The sequence below is a fragment of the Peromyscus maniculatus genome, chromosome 20 (assembly GCF_049852395.1).
Source record: "Peromyscus maniculatus bairdii isolate BWxNUB_F1_BW_parent chromosome 20, HU_Pman_BW_mat_3.1, whole genome shotgun sequence".
In the NCBI taxonomy this organism is placed as follows: domain Eukaryota; kingdom Metazoa; phylum Chordata; class Mammalia; order Rodentia; family Cricetidae; genus Peromyscus; species Peromyscus maniculatus.
The window spans coordinates 65,122,066-65,144,865 of NC_134871.1; the positions used below are offsets into that span (position 1 = coordinate 65,122,066).

At 42.6% G+C, this 22,800-nt stretch overlaps 1 protein-coding gene across 1 annotated transcript in view; it reads right to left on the minus strand.

The window, feature by feature from the left end:
• Positions 1-6,964: 6,964 nt before the first annotated feature.
• Dbx2 (developing brain homeobox 2) overlaps positions 6,965-22,800 on the minus strand; it is a 32,824-nt gene continuing 16,988 nt past the window's right edge. The window contains exons 3-4 of the mRNA XM_006974327.4: positions 17,503-17,690; positions 6,965-11,490 (exon numbers count right to left, since the gene is read on the minus strand). Of these exons, the coding sequence (XP_006974389.2) occupies positions 11,164-11,490; positions 17,503-17,690 (515 nt within the window). The 3' untranslated portion in view covers positions 6,965-11,163. The remainder of the gene's footprint in view (positions 11,491-17,502; positions 17,691-22,800) is intronic.

Consider the following 22,800-nt stretch of genomic DNA (forward strand, 5'->3'; position numbering starts at 1 on the left):
AATGGAGTCCTATGTACCTGTCACGCAAAACTGAGGACAAAGACATGAGGACCCCTAAAGCTCATTGGCCAACTAGCCTAGCTGAATCTACAGGCTCAAGGTTCAGTGTGGGACCCTGTCTCACGACTTATAGTGGAGATCAATTGAGGAAGATACCTGATATTAACCTCTGTCTTCCACACATGCATGCAACATATGTGTACCTGCACTCTTAGACACATGCACATACACATGTATACACATGCAGAAACACACAAGTGCCCACAAGCCAAAGTGGAAACATGAGAAATGTCACTTAAGCAGCTCAGTGGCATTTAAAGTGTAGATTAATCAGTGACTCAGAGTACAGCTTTCTTTTTTTTGACTTTTCAATTATAAATAATAAACAGGATGATTTAATATAGTACTTACTGCCTGCTAAAATGTGTTCCTTAACTTAGAAAGCTGTATGACATCGTCAGCCTTTTAATGAATCCCCAAACCACAGCAGAAAGTTTTGTAAATTCCAAATTAGTGAAATTTTTATGTTAATAATGCAGTTGTTCACCTGTGGACTTCACACTATTTTCCAGGATTGTCTTATCTGCTATAAAGAGGCAACGGTTACAATTTTTGCTCTATTGGTGGTTTAATAGAACAAAGATCACCTAATCTGCACTTGACTCATTCTCCACGCATCTGTTTTCAGAATAAATATGATAAAATTAGGAAGAGAGAGTGAAGAGATTTCACTGAACCCTGATGAGCTGTGCATGTGAACAGGGCCTAAACATATAGAAAACTTCCTAGTATAAAAATAAAACCTTCTCTTAAAATTAAGTGACCCTTTGAGAACTTACTAGAAAAAAAGACTTACTTGGCTTTGCTTACAACAGATGACCTATTGAAAATAACACCTTGATTTATTAGTATCCGAATAAAAAACATGCTTATCATATTTACATTAGCATGCACACTGATTTGAAAATGCATAGGAAGTTATAAAATTTTTTACTTCTTTCAACAATCAAAACCATCAAACATATTTCTGCTATTCTTCTAAAGTGATTCCAGTTGTTTGGAATAAGGCTCTGGGAACCTGAGGAAGACTGGATAGAGAGCATCACTGGAACATTTTGATCTGGGACCAGTTGACTCAAAATGGGTGACTAAGCCTCAGAAAGTCCCTGAAAATTCCTGAAAATGTGTTCACAGCAGAATTATTAACTTTGGCACTACTGAAATTTTGGACCAGATGACTGTAGAATATTTAGCATGGCCCCTGGCCTTTTGATGTTTCTAGCACACTTCCAATCATGACTATCAAAGATGTCTCTAAATATTACAACATCCCCAGAGCACATTTTCAGAGAGCTTTTTTATCAGAATTCAAAGTAGGTCAAGAAAGGCACCAGCTTCAGTGTAGACCACACAGACATGTGTGATCATCTATTCATTGGCATTTACCTAGATTTTACCAATAAATAAATAAATAAATAAATAAATAAATGAATGAATAAATAAATAAACAAACAAACAAACAAACAAAAATAAAAACCCAACTCATTACTGGTACTCCTATGCCAGGCAGAGTAGTGGGTTTCCCCACCCCCATGTTTCCCCCTGAGAAATGGGATGTATAAAGGTCCATTCCTTAGGATCTTTTGTGTTTCAAATCTCCCAACTGCCAAAAGGCTTCAAAGCGTTTAGTGGTTACATTTAAAGATAAGCAGCCTTGTTAACCTCTTAGGTTGTTTGGAATCAAGGACTCCACTTTTCCCGTCTTGGTTTGATGCTCCAGTCTCTAACCCATGGCTGGACTTGTCTAATCTGATTAAATGAAGTGCGATCCCACACTCTCGGTGGGAGTTCCTTCTTCATCACCTCATGGGAGGAAGACTGCTCTGAAAGTGTGCTCCCGATGTCCTGATTTTCTCAGACAGCTTATTCTGAACCTATCGCCTGGGAGATCTACTCCAGAGGTGACTGAGTCCACCCAGCCCCTGCTGCACCGTGGGCTTGGACTCCTTTGCAATGGATTCTCTTTGGCTCCATGTGGGTTTGGCCCCGTGTGCAGGTCATGGGTGCCACGTGAGGTATGAAACTTGCATTGCCTCTCTAGCTCTTGCTCTTCTCCCCTCTGTCACTATTTGACCTCTCACAGACATCATCGCTCCGCTGACAATGTTCTTGTCAAGTCCTCCTACACACGGTTGCATCCAGGGGTTGCTCTTGAACTCCTGTTCTACTGTGTCATTATTCAGCCTTGACCCAGGTGACCATCCATCTCCCTTCAGTCACTTTTCCTGTTGCATTCAAGGACACCAAGTCCCCTGGCCTTCCTCTCACCAGAGTTTCATTTTTTCTCAGCCTCAGTCTCTCCCTGCTTCTGGGTTTCAACTCAAGCCTCTAGGTATTGGAGAGAGCCTCGGGCCTCAGCTACAAGTCCTCATTCCCCATTTTTTTGTAGCCACTCGTTCCTTTAACAACCTCTTCCAGTTTCAGAACTTGAATGCTACCTGTATGCCCGTGACTTCAAAAAAAAAAAATCTACCTCCAACATGGGATCGTCTCCTGAAGACTAACTTGGTATGTTCTGCTGCCTCCTACACAGCATTGCAAACCCAGGATGTCTAAAACTTAGCTGATACTCTCCCCTGTGAAATCTAACTCACTCCAATGATGATTCTATCCTGCCACAAGCACAGGAAAAACCCTTGACCCTTGACCCTCCCATCCCATATCACCATTATTATGTAAGGTAGCATGTTTGGCTCTGTCTTTAAAAATCTATCCACTTTTTGGTACCCACAGTGTTGTTACTATGGTTTCTCCTCTGAAGGTTGTCCCCATGATCCTCCTGACTGACCTCCTACGTCCCTTCTCCTTTTAGTCTGTTCTAAATGAATTGACCATTGGAAAACTTAAAAGCTCCCATCATTTGCCTGCTCCTGCTCTCACTCATTTATAGTAAAAGACAAAGACCTTACACTTGTCTAGACTCTGTCCCTTAACCTCTGACCTCCCTTACCACACTCCATGAGGTACTCATCACACCTTACAGCCACACTGCCCTCTTTGCTGTCCTTAGAACCAAACATATTATAAAATCCCTACCCACTGACACCTGCTTCTATGGACTCCATTTTCTCTCTTAGATATTGAACTTAGTTTCACTCTGTCGCTGTGATAAAATGTCCTGACCAGAAGCAGCTCATGGGAGGAAAGGATTTATTTGGCTCTCAATTCCAAGTTACAATCCATCATTTCAGGGATGCCCCAAGGTGGGAATTCAGCCAGTCAGTCACATCACATCCACCCTCAAGAGCAGAGAGAAATAAAATGTAGCCTTGCTCGATCAGCACTCCGCCTGTAGAACCTAGCCCGTAAGCTGGTGCTACCAGCATAGAGTTGGCCTTCCCACATCAATTAACAGTGAAGATGGGGGGGGGGCAGCGAAGACAGTCCCTCAGAGACATTCTCACAGACCAATCTGATCTAGATAATTCCTTATTCAGACTCTCTTCCCAGGTAATTCCTAATTGCATCAAGTTGACAGATCACACTAGCCAGGAAAGATACTATCCAGTCTGAAATGCTCTTCCCTCAGAAATCTTCATGACACTGAAATAAGGTGCACTGAGGTTAAGTCATTATGCAGCATGGGGAAAAAACAAAACAAAACAAAACAAACAAACAAAACCCACAACAGGCAAAGCCCTAAAGACAAAACAAAGAGTGTGAAGAGAACATGCATTTAATATGGCTTGGAGTAAAGAGAGATGGTGGATAGTGAAGGTGGGATGAGAATTCAATAGAGACAGTTAAAAACAAAACAAAAACACCTGTGTAGGCTCAATTACCAAAGTTAGACTTCAAAATAGTGACAGAATAATCATGGAGAGATTACTCCATGATTAAAGATCTGTCTGTGAAAACGAGGGGGCCAGAGTTCAGATCCCCAGAAGCCATGGAAAATCTAGGCAGATGTAGCAGCCTTGCTTTAATTCCAGCCTTGGGAGGCATAGGTGGGGGATTCACAGAACGAGGTGCTACAAGTGACCTCTGGGTGTCATTGAGAGACCCTGCCTCAAAAATAACAAAATGGAAGAGTAATCAAAGAAGATTCTCAGCGTCCACAGTAGGCTTTCCACTTGCACACACACCACACATACACATAAGAAATAAAAGTGATAAGAGGTCTCCTACCTCTCTCTGCCATGGGGAACTCTCCTCTCCATCCTATTAGCCACTTCTCTCCATGGTCTCATTCGAAGACCTCGTTGACACCAGATATTGAATTATTTCTAGCACTCTTAATCTCAGGCGTTAACTTTTCCAATTGCCAGATCACAGTGTATGTATTCACACAGCTCACAGTCTTCACTTTCTCCAGACCCTCACCCCACAGACCCAGCACTTTCTCACTAACAATCGGCCCCTGCTTGTCAGCACTTCTGTCCAGCAACCTCCCCAGAGTCTACTAACCATATCCCTCATCTCCCTTACTTCTTACCCAGCTATATTCCACTGCCAGCAAAACCAAGCTGTCCATCTTCCTTTCTCATATATGCAATTATATATGAGTACAAGAAAATATGTGTGTGTCCCCCTCCTAAGGAAGGTCTGGTCCGCATAGGGGGCTTTTCATGCAGCGGCTTTTACCATTACCAAGCCGGACTCCTTTTCACCCTTTCCTACAGTGCTGTGATCCCTTCCCAACAAAACCATCCCATCATCATCACCATCACAGTATTTTCTAGTCAGTCCCAACTTGAAACAAAGAAAGGGATCTGTCTGATTTTACTGCACAAACCCATCCAGCTTCCACCCTCCCTCTCTCCATTCCTTCACAGACCAACTTCTTCACACGTTTTGTGTCTCTCGTCCCATCCTCTTCCTCGCTTTCCATCCTCTCTTCAGCCACAGTAGTTTGGTTTTTACTCCTTATGACTCTAGTTAAGGTTGTTTCTGTCCAAGTCACCGCCATTCTCCCCCATTGCTGGATTTGCACACTGTCCCTCTGCCTTCGGTTCACACGCCAGCAGCATGGCTCAGGAGGTCCCGTTCTTCTTCCTTGACTTATTACCTGGATTACCTCACTCCTGCTGACACCTTTCACTGTCTGTTTTAGAAATCTCTTGGCGTTACTTGAAGTCCCTCCCAGACTTCTCTGTTACAGTTTTTGAAAGAAGAGTCCTTCTACTAAGAATGCAATTGAGCTGATTTTTGATCTCCGCATAAGCTTTGCCACGTTGCATTTCTCTGTCTCATCCCCACACCAATGTTGGAAAAACACCATTGGCTCTTTCTGTCAATTGTATCCACATTCTCTGAGCCACAGTATGGTACCACATTTACTTCATCTTTGATTACCAGATCCTTGCACCTCTGACTGGCCATGTTGGTTTTATGACATACTAATTTGTCTTTATTTAAAATTTCAAAGAAATTCCCACATGGATCCCAGATGTTGGCCATTTAATGCGGGAAGGTGTTTCCTCATTACACAAATGTGGTATGTGTCTAAAATATTGGCATTGTTTAGTTTATGAATTACTTAAAATAACTATATCGAAAAAACAATGGTTCATGGGTGAGTCATAAATTAAACAATGCCAATTTTTTTTATGTGTACCACATTTGTATAATAAGGAAACACCTTCTTGGATTAAATCGTCAACATCTGGAATCCATGTGAGGGCTTTAAAAAAAATTAGTGTTGCATTTTCTTAAATTTTTCCTGTGCATAAAAAAATCCAAAATGAAGGTAATTTTACAAAAAAAATCCTGTCCAAATATCCTTACAAGTAGTGAGTTTCTTGGCAATGTAATTTAAATAGCATTAGAAGAATGCTAAGGGAGGTTGTCCTTCACTTTTATTAATTCCGGGGCCTTTTACTATGATATACATTGGGATAAAATGTACTGGTCCTGTAAATGATCTACCATGTTTAAACCCCCGAGTCCTGTGAATTTGACTTCATTTGAGAAGAATGCCTTTGAAGATGCAATTGAGTTTAAGGATTTTGAGACATGATCACTCTGGATTTGGTTTGAATCCAATGGCAGGTGTCCTTACAAAGAAAATACAGAGAAAAAACTGTGACACACAGAAGAGAACATCTGGGGGACACCATCTTAAGAGAGTCAGGTAGAGTCATATAATTTAAATCATGAGTCACCAGGAGTTGACAGGGTCCTCTTCCTCTAGTAATACCATTGTGTGTATGTGTATGTTTATGTGTGTACCTTATGAAATAATTATATCACTATATCTTTTTCAAATATGACATGCCTGTTTTTTCAGCTTCAATTAACGTGAAGAACTGGATAGTTCTGTTTTGGGTTTGAATAATACTCAAAGTTTCCTGGCTCTCTGATAACCCTGGAATATTCTGACCTCAAACACTTCTCAAAACACCCATAATTTTATCATTTAATCAACCTAGAGAAAAGAACCATAAAATTGTGATAATTCTAGATGATGTGGGCGTAACGACCTTGTATAATCATTCAAAGTGGTGGCAGGTAACACAGCTCTCTGAGTTTGAATCCTATCCACTTTGAGGACAGTAATACAGACTCAAAACATTGACTCAATAATGCGGACAGCTGGGTAGTGTAGAAATCTGAGAGAAAAGCACAAACCGAGGGAAGTAGTCTATCACCCCATATTACTACTTTGCTGCTGGCTCTGTTGAAGGCCAAGCATGTACATATGCTTGGACTATAAATGCATAGGGAACATTCTGATAGGCTTCCTAGTGGCATTTTAGAAGACATTGTCCCTTTAGTATGTTTGATATACCTTGAAACTGAACACTCCCGAGAGTAATACCAAATTTGCTCAACTGTCATTCATCCGCCGAGAATTTTTTTTATTATAAACACAATAGATTATTTTACTGAAGAACAGGGTCCTGTGGTCATTCTTCCCATACCCTGGCATCTTCTTGGTGTACCCCCAAGAACTAAAAGAGTTACAATAGAAGAGTGAAGCCATCGTGGTTTTGAGTAATTTTTAATGATGTGGGAAGATGGTCTGTGAACAAACAGAATAGAAAAGCAGGGAAACTGGATAGACACTACAATCCAAATCTGTTTAGACATATGTGTTTACATGCTTGTACATTCAAAAGTAGCTGAGTTTTTTTTCCCCCAAGAGGACCGTCTACTGCAATTTCACGACTTTTACTTTGTTAGCTGTTTTCAGGTGCATTTATTTATAACCAAAAATAAAAAAAAATAACACAATGTAACTAAAGTATTAGCTAGACAAACAAACAGACCAAAAAAAGAGAGAGGGTTTGCTGTGGACAAAGGAAGCTAGTGAATTCTTCTGGAAGCCTCTCTGACTCCTGACTCTTGTGACAACAGTGTCTGGGAGGAATGGTGGGTGCCATGTGTTTTCTGAGGAGTAGAGCTTTAAGAAGGCTCCCATTGCAAAGGGAGATGAGGTCTGGAGCATGCTAGTTTCTTCCCTTAAAATTGCTGGAGCCTTCCAGGAGTAATAGGGGATATTTCAAGAATTGTATGGCAAGGCAGCTAATTTAGAAGCTCTTTGAGGACAAGGACCTTTTTTCTTCCTCATATTTATCTACATAGAGGAAAATGTCTCAATCATAATGTCCAGCAGATGCTGAAATAGAAAGAAAACATGGGGAGAAAATTCCAAGTGCCTGGAGGTACAGTCCAGCAAACTTTAGAACATGTGGAATAAGCTTCATTGTGTCAATGGCTGCAAGATCTTCACAGAATCGTTGGCCTTAGGGATGGCTGGGTCTTGCTGAACACTAGGAAGATTGCAGTTTAGAAATGGAGATATCGGAAGGGCGGCTTATGGTATAGAATATTTATAATTTTATATTTAAGGTAAAAAATGTATTGATTTGGGGGAGTCAAATGGGAGTCTGGATGCTGGAGGTGGGGATCTGGATGATAGGGGAGTCTGAGAGTTACAGTGTGGTCATGTGGATGGGTTTTAAATCCTGATAATCACTTGACGAAATAGTTGGCTTTCTTGTTTATTATTAAAAAGACAGAGTTGTCTTTTAAACATTAGTGATAATCATCTTCAATGTCTCCAAAGCCTCTGATCATCTCTAACCTATTTATATATTTCTAATCCCTAAATATTAAAAAATACATTCATTTCATCTACTTCTACTTACAAACCAATTGAAAATGCCTTTTGAGGTGGGTTTTGTTTTTTTTCAATATTTCATTCCGCAGGATTCTATGTTCCTGGTATTAATTACAATCAGTATTTCTCTGGAAGGTGGACAAGAAGTATACTAATATGTTATCACTTCCAGAAAAGAATCTGCAACTATTCAACAGAAAATGCTCACACAAAGCCAGGGTAAGGGTGGGGTCAGCAGAGAATAAGAAGGGAGAGCTCATAGCAAGGGCCCAGTCATTCACTCCAATCCAGACAAGATAATGCAAAGAAAAGGCATGTGTACCAAAGCTATACTGTGTGTGAGGGCAGGTTTGTATACCATGGTTATGGTGTGCATGTGAGAGCACATATGTGTGTAGCATGGCCATGCTTGTGAGGGCACACATGTGTGTGTGCACTGTGGAAGATACTCTAAAGGCACGTGTAGCCGGAAGGTTTCTCCGGTCCCGCCCAGCCCCGCGGTCCCAGCAGGCACACATGTGTGTAGCACAGCTATGCTTGCTTGTGAGGGCACGTGTGTGTATACTGTGGCTATGCTTGTGTGTGAGGGCATAGTGTGTACATGGCTATGCTTATGTGAGGGCACACGTGTGTGTACTACCACTACACCCCAGTAAACTGTCTTTCTAAAGTGTCTTTCCTAAGCCTAGACACATTCCAAAGTGGAAGGCAATTGAAATCCTGACCTGCATATTTGAGCACCAGGCCATTCTTACATGGAGACGTTCTATTGAGTCTCAGAGCTCCTGGGGGAAAATCATTCAAGCCATAATTCACCCATTTCTACAACCTGGACCATCAAAAGCCCTTGACAAGTCTCTCTCATTCCAGTTTCAAGTTATTCTCAAAAAACGATGGCCACGTGCAAGTAAGTACTTTATGATTTTCATCAGTGAATGGTGAAAACAAAGACATGCTCATCATGCACTGAGGTGACTTCTCTGAACTAGAGTCCACAGGGGCCTCAGAGTTGAAGACTGGCAATTCTTTACCCAAACTTAAAAATCTAATAGAAAGGAGAATATTGATGAGAACACTGTTCCCCAACCCCGAGGCTGCAAAATACAATGTACTCCTGACTTCCTTCGGCAAACCTTACCACAGTGTCCCTCAGGCTTCTCTTGCAGGGCTTCCCGTAGCTGTGTGAATACATGCATACAGCGTCCTGTAGCTATAGGAATACATGCACAGTGCCACATACCCCACAGGGTCGGTAAGACCTTACGGCATGAACTGGATTGCCCGGGCATAGACCCCTTACTTTACTAACGCCGTGACTCTGGGTGATCACCTCTGCATGCAGTGCCTCAGCTGCCTTGGTGGAAAACAGGAACCCTGGTCAGTAAGACTGTTGGCATCACAGGGCTATGGCCACGAGGGATAAACGAGCCGACAGACCCTAGAAGCTCAACACAGTGTTGGGCAAGACAGAACAGCCTACAGATGCAATAAGGTCAGGACTAGAGGAGGCACCCTGTGTTTTCACTTTGCAAACAGGTTGTCAGAGTCATCAGATCCCTGGCTGCCACTTCCCACAAGGAAGCTCAAAGACAACCTTCTAACATGACCTTTAGGGAACATAAAGGTGGCAAAGGCACCAGCTAACGTACCAACGCAAGCTCCATTCATTAAAACAGAATTCCCTGGTGTTGATCACAACTGTTGCTTTCTCAAATATTCTCCCTTCTGCACACTACACCCTCGGAGCCCAGAGCTGAGAAGGTAAGCCCCATCACTTCCCCCACTTGCTCACGAACAAAATGTCCCATAAAGCTCTCCTAGTTGCATTGTTTGTCCAAAGATTCATTCAAAAACCACACTGTTTCCTTTTTTTTTTTTTTTTTTTTTTTTTTTTTTTTTGCTTCATTTCCTGCAAAGTGAAACATTTTTTTCATGAACTTAGAATTAATCTATTTGGATAACTAAGAAAATCATTACCAGAAATATGATTTTATACAAAGACTATTTCAGAGTAATCATAAAACATCTGGGTGGTGTCTGTTAACTTATAAAACCACCTAACATATGTAGTATGAACCAGCTAGGTGGAAAAGTCAGACTGTAGTGTGGGATCAGCACTGACCACAGAGGCCATCGGTGCTGTGATTTTTCATCCTGTTAGAGACAGTTTAAGGATGGAGACACAGGCTTAGGTTTTGGGGCACTGATTACAAACTAGTTGGCAGAGATAATCAAAAAGTTACTGAATGCTGGCTGATCCACTGTCAGACAAACCTTCCACTCAGGCATTTATTTTATTCAGAAAACCCTGGTTTAGGAAAACCCCTACAGAGAAGAGATCAAAAAGCCAATTCACAGATAAATGCAGACCTTCCTCACTGATAGCCTCATCTATCTCAGACCTGGAAACTAGAAATACTGATACCTACTTTCACAAATTGTAGATTCCTGTTGAGTTTATCCTCTCTGTCATCATTATGTGTCTCTAGCTGTGGCTCATTTGATTACGACTGCGGAGCTTGCTAAAATTCACTTACACCTGGATACCAAAAAAAAAAAAAAAAAGCCAGAAGATGAGAATTTTTGCAAACATAATTCATTGTGTGGCATTGGAGCCAAAGTTTTGCATTATTTGGAAAAATGAATATTTGCTCAATTTTTTTCTTCATATAAAAAAAGAAATTTGCGCCATGTAAAACTTGGAGAGAACTGGTTTCTGCTAATGTATTTAATGAGCATTTACATACATATACACAGACACACGCATATATACATACACGTATTCAGAATAGGCCATGGGCCGACACTGGCTCTTATCTTTCAGTCCTATTGTACCTCCTGGGAGGTTCTACTCCATTTAGACACTGAGCCTCCGTCTAGGGCTAAATAAGAAACAGTAGACTGGCTCTCCTAAGGCATCTGCTCAGGTATCGTGCCAAGGTGTTAGTTTAAGGCAGGGTTGAGACACACGCTAACTGGCTTTAACCCCAATGTTACAGGCTATGGGTTCCCTTCGATGAGCATGGCGCATGCTCCCTTCAGATGGCGCTAGTGAGTCCATCCTTGTCTCCAGCGTCCTTCTCAGGACCCAAGTACAAGGCACCTCGGAGTGAATTTGCTTCTGGCACCCTTGCGTTCTCCTGGGTCAGTCTTTCTGCGGGTTCTGGAGAATTCTCCCTCCAGCTGGGGCTTGAGTGCGACTGGGAGACTTCCCACAGGGCAGGGCACGGAGGAGGGAAGCCCACCGCGGGCCGCGCGAGCCTCTCTTCTTGAAGACTCACTTCTTGGAGGCACCTGTTGGAGAGCACTTCTTTTTCTTTGGAATTCCGCCATTTCATCCTTCTGTTCTGAAACCAGATCTTCACCTATCGATAAAATAATCAGGCAAAAAAAATCCACTTATTCCAGGTACAGAGCTTTAGTGTTTTACTTATTTCTTTTACTCGGGCCTCATACATGCTAGGCGACCACATAGTCAGCCCCTTCCTTCAGCGTTTTCAACTGTCCACTGCTTCTGCTACACATTCTGCAGAATTCCTTACTGAAAAACCCCTGTGGCTTTTCCTGTGGGTTCCTTGAAAAGCACCAGAAAGATCAACATAACATCCCATGTACTCTTCTAAACAGAGCGAGTGTGGGATGATGACCACATACTGTATTTTTGGTGGGTTTTGAAATTAATTTTTAAAACATTATTTAATCAATGCTAATACATATATGCAAGAAAAATTGACTAGTATAGGCCCTGTGTGTTTTGATTTGGGGGTATTAGGTTTAGTTGGTTGGTTGACATGGAGGGTGTGTGTGTGTATGAGTGTGTGTGTGGTATGTTTTCACATGTGTATGTATACACTATTGTGTGTGCTTGTGTGTGTGTATGTGTATATGATGTTTGCATACATGTATTATGTGCATTGCAGGGTGCTTGTATGTGTGTGTGTGGGGTGTGTGTGTGCGTGTGTGTGAACTACAGGCGATTTTATGGTTTTATGAGGTATTCATTTCACATCTAAGGATGCTGAGGTTTGGAGGGATTAACCAACTCAAGAGCACACAGCAGAGCAAAGGGAAGAGCTTCAGCCCCTGGTATCAGGCTGTGTTGACATGCAGACCTCACCACAAGCTTTTAACATTAAATTAGCAATACATTTTGTAATGCTTTGATAAATGTGGGCTTTATACAGCTTCCAAGTTTTGATTACTCCCAGGATTTATCAAACTATGATAATTAGTTCCAATAAATAACAAATGATTGTAATTAACCCAGAAGGTAGTTTGATCTGAATCATAACTTCCCCCACCACACCGCAACTTGACTCTGTGATTAACCACCCTATCCACTGTACACTCGGCCATCCTTGATGAGGAGAGTTTCCAACTACTTCCCCGGCATTTCAAAAGCAGAAAAGGTCATTGCCACTACACTACATCCTTGCACTGACAATTTACATTTTCATTTTGAAACAACAACCAAACCCTAGTTAAACTCAGTGAGTCTAGAAAAATGAATGCTTGAAAGGCAATTCTAGGATAAAGGGGATAACGGGAAGAGAGAAACTAAAAAAGGATGGGCGTGACAGGTATCAGAGCATACTATATACATGTGTGGAACTATCACCAAAAAAACTCAATCATCATTTGTAAAAGACTTCCACTAGAAAAAAACGTTTACCCAAGAAAATAATTATTAAAATATAGCAACCAAGAGGGCTGGGGACACATCTCAGTGAACAGAGCCCTCCCCTAGCATGTGTAAGGCCTGAATCAAACCCCAGAACCCCAAAACAGAAACAGAGCTTGATTTAAGTAATCTCTTAATAAAAAGCCATGAAATAGTTTCTTCACAATCAATGGAGAAATACATATATTTAGTGGAACATACAGAAGTCAAACCTCTCTCAGTGGACACAAAAACAACTCCAAGTGGATTAAATAGCTAAACATAAAAAGAAAACTACAAAGGTTCTAGAAGAAAATACATGAGATTGTAATTATTGTCTTGAGGACACGAATTCTTTTTAAAGCAAATCATAAAACAACAAAGATAACAAAGCTGAGAAGACAGAGCTGGCTACATAAAACAGAAATTTTTGTGCAAATAAACACGCTATAAACATATGAAAAAAAAAACAAAAAACCACTCAAAAGAATTCAAAGTAGGAATCTGGGAGATACTTGCATACATAGCTCCACAGCAGTATTATCTATAATACCCAAATATTGGAAATAATTAAGATCATCAATAGATGAATGGTTATGCAGATATAGCAATCCATACAATGAAATATGATTCAGCTTTGGAAAGAAAGGTAATTCTGAAACTTGGAACAATATAGATGAACCTTGAAGACATTGTTAAGGAAATTAATTCAATTAATAAAATGCTGTATGAGTCCACTCATACAAAATTCTTATATTCAATATGTCTCTATACTACAACAGAAAATAGAATGGTAATTGGCAGGGTCCTGGGGTGGAGGGAAGGAGGAGGTGTTGGATATGGGGTAGTTGGCAGGGGCCTGGGGTAGGGTAATAAGGAGGTACTGGGAGCTGATACAGAGTTTCAGTGTTATGAGATGAAAAAAGCTCTGGAGATGAACTGTGGCAACAGTTATGCGACGGTGTAAATGCACACAGTGACACTGAAGTTAGAACTTTGAAAGGTTAAAATGTTGTGTTTTGTATACATAGTTTACCACAGTAAAGAAACACACAAGTGTGGACAGAGATGCTGAAGTATCTGTAACAAGAAAGTGGAGCTAACCTCAATATTCTAAATATCTTGATTAATATCCCAAATAATTGCTGCATGCCAATGAAAGTACAGTCAGTGGAAAATATACAACCATAAAAGCCAATTCATATACTGCACATTGCCAATAAATTATCAAAAGCCTCTAAAATTCTGGTAGCTAGGAAAATTTGAACTAAAAAATAATAATAAGTACAACCATCTACAAGGTTGATAAGGCTTTTCAAAGTAATAAAAGATAAAGGGTTTGCAATAAAAGGACTCATATGACTGGAAATTTTATATAAATCAGTATCTAGATTGATCTAAGACTCTTTGGAAGGACTTTTAATCTTTTAGAATTTGCAATGTATACATGGACATTTTAATATATAAATTCTGCAGGGTTTCTCTGTGTAGCCTTGGCTGTCCTGGAACTCACTACAGACCAGGTTGGCCTTGAACTCACAGAGATCTGCCTGCCTCTCGAGTGCTGGTATTAAAGGTGTGTGCTACCACCACCCAGCTACAAAACTTATTTTTTAAGTACACAAAGAAATGCAATGCCAAAACCCAGAAGGAACTCAAGGCTTGGAATGTCTTATATATCCACAGTATGATATATAGTAAGGTTCACATGAGATAAAATGAAAAAGATCTACAGGTCAGGCACAAAGGACCCATCTTGTAATACTTGAGAAAAGGAGCCGAACATGGCCAACTATGCTGCTCATGACAGTCAAAGCTGGGAGGAATGCATGTGATTGTCATCAGCAAAATGGCTTGTGTCACCATGCAGTGACGATACAGCAAAATAGTGCAGAAACATTTGCCATGGTATAAAGAATCTCCCCTAAGAAAATGCTGCAGAAGCCACATACAAAGAACTCGTACTAAAAGGATCTGTTTACACAAGGGGTAGAAATGTGTTCTACACTCATCTACCTCGCTGAGCCGGGATGGTGTGTGACCTTGAAGAACACAGGCTGACTAGGAGGGGCTATCAGAGCTTCCCTGACTTGTGAAACGCCAAAAAGGACACACAGAGGCCATCACACTGACAAATACAGTTAGTCACATACATACACATTCCAGGTACCAACTTTTTTGCAGAGCAAGGATAATACAATGGATAGCAAACACTTCCTAGGATCCTTGCAGGCATTAAAGGACATCAAATGCTGGGTCACCAGTAAGCATCATGCAAGCATGAGAGTAATTGCAACTTGTACATGTCCATCCTATATACAAATTTATTTTGAGTCTGTTGTTTCAGTAAACTGAACCAAGGAGCATTTATAAATAGCAGTAAAAATGAAGCTGGATTGGAGAGATGTAAGGTGGACTTTCATTTGTAACTTCAAGTTCCCTTCTGTATGCCATAGCTGATAAGCATGAAAGTTAATAAAATGCTAAATTATTTATTCAGTGCTCCCCTAAATTCAATACAACAAAAAGCATCCATTCTGAGACAGCTGAACTTTTAAAACAATATAATTAAGTGAAACTATGTGCTTAGGCTTACGAGCCATTGTTTTCCTTGGTGTGGGGAGACTGTAGCCTTCCCTACAGCTAATAAATGACTGGGATTTGATATCAAGTGTCTCTGTAAAGTGCTGCACAGACAGTCAGAGACGCTCACACTTACTCAGCACTCGGCAAGGTGGAATGCAGCCCCTTCCATCTCTCAGCATCCGCTTCAAGCTGACAGACAACCCTGGGCTCCCCCTGAAATCCTGACCTGCGGATTTTCTCCGCCCCGACCATGGGTCTTCTCATGCCTGCCTGTGGCACTCCAGCCAAGCCCAGGGAGGCCTCTGCCACCCACTCTCCTGCCCCTGAGGGAGGTGTGTCACCTGACTTCCTGGGGTTGTGGACAAGGCTGCTGCCTCTGGACAGCATGGGAGGCATAGAAGGCTGCAGCTCTATAAATAGCTTTGCCAACCACTGACCCACACGTCATGGCAATGTTGCTATCTCACCTCCAGGGGGTAAGTGACATCCGGGGATGCCAAGAGTGTGACCATCCACCACGCAAAGGGTCACAAACAAAGTAGACCCTAGATCTACTGTATCTACTGAATCTACTATAGCCACTGATCCATTCATATGCAAAACGGCTCCAACACTCATTAAATTCAGACCGAGCAATCAATTAAGGTTATGGACTAAGAGCCCCCTACCACACAGCATACTGCTTCGTACAACTACAAAGTACTAGGGATGGCATGGCAGCTTGTAGAACACAGCACTTCCCCAGGGAAAGCAATCAAGGGCAAGAGGAATTTCACACACTAGGACACCTTTGACACAGTGTCTTTTCCCCTTCAGCTCCTTCACACCAATTCAAAATGTCCTAGTGGATGTGGGTCTATTGGGGAAGTGGAGCGCCCGTTGCATGTCAGCGACCACCATCCCCTTCAGCTAGATGCCTTCGCACTGGCTGGGTTTTTATGTCAACTTGGCACAAGCTACGGCCCTCTGAGAGGAAGGAACCTCAGTTAAGGAAATGCCTCCATAAGATCAAGCTGTAGGCAAGCCTGTAGGGTATTTTCTTAACTAGAAATTGATGTTGGGGGTCCCAGCTCATTGTGGATGGGGCCACCCCTGAGCTGGTGGTGCTCCGTTTTGTACGAAAGCAGGCTGAGCAAGCCACGTGGAGCAGGCTAGTAAGCAGCATCCTTCTACGGCCTCTGCATCAGCTCCTGCCTCCAGGTTCTGGCTGGATTTGAGTTCCTGTCCTGACTTCCTTCAATGGTGAACGGTGATATGGAATGGTAAGTCAAATAAACCCTTTCCTCCCCAAGCTGCTGGTTCATCACAGCCATGGTAACCCGAACTAAGACATCTTTATATGGCAGACAGCCTGCACAGCTGGAGATGGTGGCTCAAGGTTAAGGAAACCACAGAGTCCACATTAGGCTGCCTGGGGTGGAAACCTAGATCCCACACAGCTTTGCCGCATGGCACTGGACCTACATTCAATCTTCTGCATTTCTCCATCCAGAAGATGGACAGGATTGCAGGGGAAGAGGGAGCTTATACAGAAGATGGCAGAAAAACGCTCGTGTCCTATGAGCTAATTGGCCACCTTGGGAGAATCCTTCACTCCCAAAATTTGCATTCACAACTGTGTGGAACATTAGTGAACAAGGAAGATGCAGATGCTGCAGATGTGAAACATGCAGAATAATGATACCCATGCAGAGGGGCCCAGGAGCCTCACATTCACTCTCCGATTTGGGATTGAAAAAAAAAAGGAAGACAGGAAAAGTGGCTACTGCTTTTGAAGAGAATTATTTAGTCTGCTTCTCTGGGTATAAAGATCACACACACACACACACACACACACACACACACACACACACACGAGGGGGGATGAGAATCATGTGATGCATCCTTGGTGCTTCCCTTCATTTCAGAAAAATGCATGTTGTAGTTCAGCCTTGCCATCTCAGTGTGTGGATCTGTCTCCACACAGGACTTGTCCCATGCGTCTCGATCTACTGAAAATTCAGACCAAACACTTCAGAACACTTCAGGGCACAGTACCACAGCTGGCACAAGACATTCTTGCCAAAAGAACAAACTTCATCACGCTCCTGCTGAAACTAGGAATAGGAGGCTTCTCCCTCCTCATTGGTACCTGTGACTCCTTCAGTCCCAAGCTGACAGCAAGTTTCCTTCGGTCTGTTTTGCTGATGTACTTCTGCTTCTGAAACATTTTCTCCAGGGCCTTTCTCTGGTCCTCTGAGAACACAGCTCTTCTTAAAATCCCCCTTCGAGCTTTGGAATTTGAGTCCTGGGTGAGCAGAGGCAACCCGTGTTCTTCTCCTGGCAGAGAGGGAAAATGCAAAAGGGCACCAAGGTTAGAGAAAATTAGCCCCTCTGCCTACCAGAGTGGTAGTACCTCCTAGTGAGCACAGTGGCTGGCTGTTTCCTCTCTAAGCAAGAGCTACGCTGCTTAAGCCCTCCAGGTCCCAGATTTCTCTGAGGACCTGATAAATGCTGATCATGGACTATGCTCTAGGGAGTCAATAAAATAGCACAAAAGTTAGCTCAATGCCCAGCCCTAGCAAGAGTCCCATGAAGAATCTGCTTCCCCCTTGGTAGCTCACTTGGTCCTTACATGGATCCTATAAATGCCACACCAGTCACTCCCTAGATAAAGTGCTTGGAGTGATGCAGGTCCAATTCTATGCAAAGGACACAAAACTCTGATGCCACTCTGATCTTCTTGTTTCAGCCTGGCTCTTACCTCTGCGTTTTGGTGCCCTTGATTTATGACTATATCCAATCTAACCATGCAACCAAATGTATTCAACATTAGGAGAAAAAGACAACTACCCAAAGAAATGGATAAACTACCCAACAGATAAAATCTTGAGGACCCATTAATGATGAAGACTAAGGACAGACAGCAACAAAGGAAGAACTACACATAGTGTCTTAAAGCATGGCAGCGAGATGTGTACTGAGCTTACAACCAGGTAAGAGTGCCAAGGAGAATCGGTGGAAGGGACCAAAGGGAACACTACTGTGAGTCACTGCAGAAACATGGACACAGAACTCATGCCCACCATCTACAGTTTAAGCTTGTATCCTTTACCCGGTGGGGAACAACTTGGCAGAGGTGCTGCAGAGGTGCTGAGTGAGGATGTCCTTAAGGTGCTCACAGTTGATGAGCAGAGGCTCAGAGGCTCTGACAGCAAGATGACCCGTGAGCATCACAGACAGCACAGAGCAGCAAAGCAATGGCCAGGGCAGGAGAGACCATAGACAACACACAAACAGCCATAGAGCAGGAGAGATCAACTAGCCAATAAGCAATGGCCAGGGCAGGAGAGACCACAGACAACACACAAACAGCCACAGAGCAGGAGAGATCAACTAGCCAATAAGCAACAGCCAGGGCAGGAGAGACCACAGACAACACACAAACAGCCATAGAGCAGGAGAGATCAACTAGTCAATCAGCAATAGCCAGGGCAGGAGAGACCATAGACAACACACAAACAGCCAACAAGCAGGAGAGACCAATTAGCAATGTAGGAATGAGACGTATTCAAATATCCCTACAACTTTCAAGAGAAGCCCCAAGGAGCAAAGATTCCTACAGATGATCTAAAGGTGCAGTTCTAACATTCTGGGGAGGGAGGCATAGACTGAGATCAGACCTCACCCTCCAAAGAACAGACCTACTGAACCCATAGCTAAATTCAGGTAATAACTGAGAAAGCTTAGTTTCTCAGGCTTCGGTGCACTAAAACGAACAGTAGCAACCAATGAACAAGCAAAAGCTATGGCAAACACAAAGGCCATTATATCCTTCGTGGGTGCCCCCTTCCCCACCCCCACCCGCATGCCGCATCTCACCCGCGTGTCATTTACCTGGGCAACCCAACACAACCCTTTTCCATTAACAATGCACCAGGAGTCCATGTGAGGTTTACTTAGCCTCTCTGGCTTCCTGGCCTCACCCTGGGCCGCTGCCCTGTGACTATTGTTACAGGAGGCCCTAAATAGGCCTCTCCAGGGGCATATGCTCCCCATGCCCCCCTGACCTCCAATATGCATGAAGGTTACAAGCCGGTAAAAATACAGAGGAGTAAGGACAGAGCGGCAAATGTAAGCCCTAAGGTAGGCCATTATAGAAGTATGGACAAGTAATCCATTTTCCAGTAGAAAAAGCAACCACTGTTGCTACCTTTTTTTTGGGGGGGGGTTGCAGAGTTCCTGCATCCCTCCTGTAGTCCCTACCCCTGCCATGTTTCATTCCAAACTCTGTTCCCAGTGTGGGCTGCCCAAGGGTCATACAGCCCAGCCCACTTCCAAGAAGCCCTGTTGTTTCCACATTAAAAACCAATCTATAGACTGCTAGTCCTCATCCCACCCCCACGGCTTTGTGAGGAAGGCAGAGGCACCAGGATAGGGAACAACATTGAATCTAGACAGCTTTGGATTCTCAGGAAAATTCTTTCAGGATAACTCAAGCTGGAGGCCACCAACAGCCCTTCAAGGAGGAAAACGCTTTCATCCTCCTAATGAACTCAGTCGCTTCTCAGAGCTGGAGGAGGCAGAGCCGCTTGTTCGACACAGGCCTCTCCAGCGGGCCAGTTAAAGTGCCACCAGCCTCCATTACTGTTTCCTCAGATTTCTCTATGAAAACCTGGAGCCTGTGCCTCTGGGGCCTGACGCCAGTGTTCCCCTACTGAGGAGGGTGTGGCGTTGTCTGCGGGCCTGTGTCTTCCTGCTGCACTGTCCTTAACTGCTCAGCTCCCTCTTCCAGAGGCTTCTATCCTTCATCTCTCCAGTGAAGAGATTCCTCACCACTATTTTCAAATATGCGTGTATGCATCTGCGGGTGTACGCATCTGTGTGCCTGTGTGTGTATGGATTCTGTAGATCTGTCTGGCCTGTCCTAGGAGAATCTAAAACCTATCCTCAAGCCTCCATATAATCCAGGATTTGGACTTAGGATTCTACTCCATTTAGACCTTCTTCACCAAGTTGGGTGTGGTAACTGGAGAGGTCTTTCCCTGTCTGCCTTCCTCTTAGCTTGGTTTTTACTCCTCAATGTGCCTTTTAGAGGGTTTCCAGAACCATTCACGGGCAATCTGAGCCTTTCAGAGTTCAGTAGGAATTCGGTCTTCTCCTCTGCACAGCCTAGGGCTAAAGCACGGCCCACATCCCAGTCAGATTCTGCAGACACACACTGAGATGGCATTGCACTTTTTTTGCCCCCACTTTGCTCTACCCAGTCCATCCTCCCCTCTCCTGTTCTGTACTTGTGCCCTTGATTAGGGAACTGAAAAATCAGGATTTTGTAAGCAACCCTATATTTGACTTCGTGTGATATTCAGGGATCGGGTTATAGGCAAGCATCCCACAGGCCTAGGAAGTCCCCACTATTACTGACTATGCTGAATCCTCAGGCAGAAAATGCCTCTGCCTCTCTAGAGCTTTGAATAGGGCCATCAACTTGGGAAGCCTATAGTTTTCCGTCTCTGGTCCTTCCGACATTCCTCTTGGTTGACCAAATGTCATTTATCTGTGCAACACCGCTCCACCACTTTTGAGAAGTCAATACCTAGATTCAAATTATCTACAAACTCCATTATCTTCTAAGTGGTATAATCAGGCTTCTTTCTAAATTAAAATGAAATGTATACCTCTGAAGATCTTAGCATGGTTAAGTCAAATCTCTGTATATGTTAGATATTTTATACTCATGTGCATATATGTGCCCAGAACTGCACTCAGTCTCTCCTGGGTTTTCACAGCTCTGGGCAGTTTCTTCAGACTATCCATCCCTCCAGCTGAGAACAGTAAAACCAACCCCCAGGGCAAGTGGCAACAATATTATTAATCAGACCATTACCAGTCTTTGACAGGGAGACCCACAGAGCCAACCTACATCCACCCAGTAAAAATAATGCTTCTGCCCTGCTGCCTTCCACTCAGACTTGGAGTGGATATGATGTTTCCTTAAGTTTTAGCAAGGAAAAAAGAAGGCAATAATGAGCTGGAAATGTCAAATATAAGTGCATCTTCTAGGAAAAGGCTGAGCAGTTTGTCCCAGTGACAGGTTTTCTCTGCTCAGACTTACATAAAGTTGGCTCCAAATTGAAGTTCTGTTTTCTAGGGCATAAAATTCTTGAAAGGTCAAGTTGGGTACTCAAAGGCAAAATGAAGCAATTATCTAATTAACTCAATTTGCTAGCCTCCCTAATTAAGATTTCAATGTTTCAAGGTAGCTTTAAAAAAAAGAAGTCATTTCCACAACTTTCCTTTTCATTTTACCTGAGAAATGTGTTATTTTTGAAAATAAGTTTATGAATGTAATATCAAAGATTTTTTCCATACAATGCTTTAGGGGAGGGGCCAGCTTTTACTGGTGCCTTTCAATTTTCTCTACTGTTCTCAGTGTTTTAGCATATGCTGAAACAGCCTATTAAACCATTTACTGCATGTGAGAAGGGCACCGGGGGAATGATGCCTTCCACATTGCAATAAGGAGTCAAGCCTGAATCTGAGACGTCGAGAAAAACCCCCATCGACATGAAACAAATGAATCACGTTATGAGTGGAAAAGGCATTTCACTTGCTTAGCCGCAGATGTGCTGACCCGATCCTGGGCTTTGGGAAAAAGTGAAGTCAACATTGTGAAATAACAATGGCACCCATCAGTTTCATCACTTGTTAAAACTTTCAGTATAAACCTCAGTTTTGGCTGTCCAAGCGGAAACTTAACACAAGTTTACTTGAACAGTTCATTTTCTTTCTCTCTCTCTCTCTTTTTTTCTCTGCAATGGAAAATTATTTAGCAACTTGGACATAAACACTTATTATTTTAAAAAAGAAAATCTAGTAAATTCCTTTAGTAGAAAAAGCACTTCAGATGTAAAGCTCATTAGCTGGGCCCTGGTTATCATGGTTGTTTTTGTAGAATTCTTTATGGACAGCGAGATCCCACCATATTATTAGCTGGTTGCCAACTCGAATGAGTATTATAAACAGGAAAATAAGATATTCATTTCAGGGTTATAACTAATAATGTGACACAGCACCACTTATTAAAAACACATGTAGGATCTCTAAATGGTCTTAAAAGGCCAGCATTAGGACGACAGACAAGTCAAGGGCAGCCCTTGCCAGCCTTGATCTGAACCGCACTGATCTTTCAAGCCACGTGTTTGTTTATTTATTTACCAACATAAACACAGGGCTTTAAGCCCCGAGGGATGAGCATCATTTCCAACAGCTAAGCAGAGGGCATCGAGTGTGAAGAACTGAGAACTAAAGAGAGAAAATGGGACCTGCTTAGAGTAATCATCTGAGCTCTTGAGAAAATGACGTGCTCTATTACACTGGCCTGATGATTTTTTTTCCCCTATTTATTAAACTGGCCCAAACTTTTATGGGTTAGAGACTCTTTTAAAAC